General features: G+C 51.1%; 1 protein-coding gene across 1 annotated transcript in view; it reads right to left on the bottom strand.

Moving 5' to 3' along the window:
* Positions 1-2,914, bottom strand: part of RNPEP (arginyl aminopeptidase) — a 23,538-nt gene extending 20,624 nt beyond the window's left edge. Inside the window, exon 1 of the mRNA XM_006029649.1 lies at positions 2,855-2,914. Within this exon, the coding sequence (XP_006029711.1) occupies positions 2,855-2,914 (60 nt within the window). The remainder of the gene's footprint in view (positions 1-2,854) is intronic.
* Between the last annotated feature and the right edge of the window lie 203 nt (positions 2,915-3,117).

Genomic DNA, 3,117 nt, shown 5'->3' with positions numbered 1-3,117 from the left:
CTGTGCTCTGGCCGCTGCCGCTTGCCTCAGGGATGTAACCACTCGCCAAGTCTTAACCTGGCAGGTTACGATGTGCTGCATGTTTTGTTCGCAGTGCTAGTACGACTGGAGAGGATGCCGCGTGTGTTTCATAGCGTGCACCTGCTTTCCCGCTCTGGACACGGTTTCCCTCGCCTGTTTGTGCCAATTCGCTCTTATGGGATGACCCCTTTTTAGACCCCAAATTCGTCCTAGGCGAGGTAAATTCACCCTGATGCAATGGGTGTGGGGGAAGTGCTGGTGCTTTGCGCGCACCAGAACAGAGTCTGTGCTGCGCGGGAAGGAAGTGTGGCCTGGTCGGAGGGACCGGGATGGACTTAGTTGTTTGTGTAGTTTCTAGGGTCAGAGGGGACCTGAACAGATCATCAAGTCCGACCCCCTGCCCTGGGCAGGATCATATCACCCCAGCCAGATATCTATTCAACCTCCTCTTGAAGACCCCCAAGGCAGGGGAGAGCACCACCTCCCTTGGGAGCCCGTTCCAGAGTCTGGCAGCCCTAACCAGAAAGTAATGCCGCCTGATATCAAGCCTGAACCTGCTCTCAATCAATTTGCGGCTGTTATTCCATTTTGTGTGTGTTGCGCGCAATGCGGATATTGTAACAGGTTCAGGGGACAAGCAGGCCTGTGTACGGGTGCTGTTTTTGTAACGGGAAAGATTTTTCCTTTTGTGGTGTGATACTAGTAGTGTAGATAGAGAGAGGCATATATTTTTACCAAAAAAAAAATCTGTGCTCCTCGCTCGTTGTCTGCAACTTGTGTTTCTGTAGTTGTCATGCCCGTTATGGCTTCTAAGTGTCTCATAGCTTATCTCCTACCCCTCTCTGCTGTTGGCGAGTACCAAAATTGTCTTGTGAAGGTAGTAGAAATGGGTCTGGGGGTCAGTACAATCGAGGTCTTGGAACGTATTCCTATTTGTTACGTTGTAAAGTGGGTCCCCTTTCTGCGAATTCAAGTTATGCGCCGTTTTCCAGGGATGCATTTACAGCATAAAGTGAGGGAAACCCGTATCTGTGTCCAAAAAGGCAGTTCTCCTGAACCGCCCCCCAGGAGAACTGCTCTTCTGGTGTGGTTCGGTACCTGCCAAGGTGCAGTGGCTTTAAGCCCAGTTTCTAGACTTAAAGTCTCCTCCCTTGCTTGCTCCAAGGGCCTTATGGCTAACAGCAAGAAAAACTCAGGGGCATCCAGACCCCAAACCTCTGGGCTTGGGCCTGTACATAGGATGCCTGCCAAAGGTTTTGGAAATATCTGAAGCCCCAGGTGTGGGTGGAGGATGTTTGCCAGGAGTAGGGGCACTTACAGTTCTGGACTCTGGGATTTGGAATTAGTTTAGGCTAATATGGCCTCGGATACAAATTAAGAAAAAAAACAAAGCCAAAAAAGTGGAAAAACAAACAAAAGAAAAACAAAAAAACTTGAATTTAGAAACTTGGCAGAAGCTTGTTAACCATGTTCTGGCCTCTCCACACTATGCACCCTTAGCCTGGTACTTGTGTAAAGAACACAGCCTCAGAGCCGTAATCTGCCAGGATCCAAGAAGCCCCAGAGAGGAATATTTTTTCAATTCCTAGCACCTGGTAAACCTCCACTTTAGGGATTAAATCAATCTTAGTCCATCAAAGTGACGGGAGAGACTGGGGCAGTGTACATATGGCTCAAGGTGGTAACTGTAGTGTCAGACTCATGCTATATCTTTACTGTTGCTGCCCTATGACTGGGGTTTTCAACCTTTTTGGGTCCGTGTACCCCTGGCAGCTGGACACTGGGGGGGAAGGGGAGAAGAGGGTGGTGTGCGGCCAGATGCGGAGTGGCTGCAGCCACCGCGTGTGAGCTTCCCCTGCCCCCCACGTCCGGCTAGGTAGGCAGTGCCTGCACGGCAGTGCGGGATCATGCGTGGTGGCGCTCCATCCCTGCCCGCCCGTGTGTACCCCCTAGGGCCTTCTCAAGTACCCCCAGGGGTACATGTACCCCCAGTTGACACCCTCTGTCCTCAGACTAAGACTGCTGAGCTGAAGGTGCTCTTCCAATCTTTTGTTAAGATGCATGTAACAGGGTGGCTTGTCCCTTTAAGAGGGGTCGGCCAGCCCTGCTGAGTGGCAGCAGCTGTGAGAAGGCTACTAAGTGGCCCCCTGGGAGTCAAAAACCTTTGAAAGCAGAGCTGCAAGCAGCAACTGTGGGGGAACAGCTGTGAACTGAACGGGGTGGCGGCTGCTGTGAGAAGGCCAGAGTTACAGGGGACCCCTTCCGGTGTCCAGAACAGGATGACAAGATTTTGTTTGCTTGTTTTGTTGGTTTAAGAACTCCTTTTATTGCTGTGGGTTGCCTGAGGAGTGCTTAGGTAGCAAAAGCCTGCCTGAAGAAGTCTTGGGCAAGGCAATCTGCTTGCAGTACACTACGTGGGGGTTGGACTCAGTGGCCTCTGCAGATCCCTGCCAGCCCTACTTCTCTGTAAAACTCCCAAGTGAGAACTGTGTGATGGCATCTTCAGAGAACCTCTGTCCCTGTATATGATGTTTGGGTCACCCACATACAGGAGGACTTTCTTTTCTTCCCCGTTCTTCCCAGGGATCTTCATGCCACTGATCAGGGGGTCCTGTCCGAGTCGTTGTGCTAGTGGTTCCATTACACAAATAAACAGGATCGGGGACAGCGGGCAGCCCTGCCTGATGCTCAGTTCTACTGCAAGCAGGGCTGTTAGGGACCTGTTCACCAGGACACTGCTGCTCACGTTGGTGTACAGTGCCTTTATTCAGGTAACAAAGGTTGCAGAGGTTTTCATCTTTTCCAGAGTCTCAAGTAGGAAGTGATGGGATACCCAGTCATAGGCCTTCTCCAAGTCGAGGTTCAGCATGGTGATGTTCTGCCCCTCTCCCATTGGTACTGTAGCACGTCACGCAGCTGCATCAGGGAACAGGGATCTGTTGCCTTGGCACTGCGCACACCTGGTCCTCATGGATCACTGCATCTATAACAGACTTAAAATGCTTGGCCAAGACTTTGGCCATTAGTTTGTAATCAAAGTTCAGGAGTGTAACTGAGTGCCAGTTTCTCAAGTCCCGTCTCTCTCCCTTCTTGTAC

Source organism: Alligator sinensis, unplaced genomic scaffold (genome assembly GCF_000455745.1).
Source record: "Alligator sinensis unplaced genomic scaffold, ASM45574v1 scaffold766_1, whole genome shotgun sequence".
NCBI lineage: Eukaryota > Metazoa > Chordata > Crocodylia > Alligatoridae > Alligator > Alligator sinensis.
Note: the sequence above shows the minus strand (reverse complement) of the source record. Positions and strands in the feature narration are given on the sequence as shown.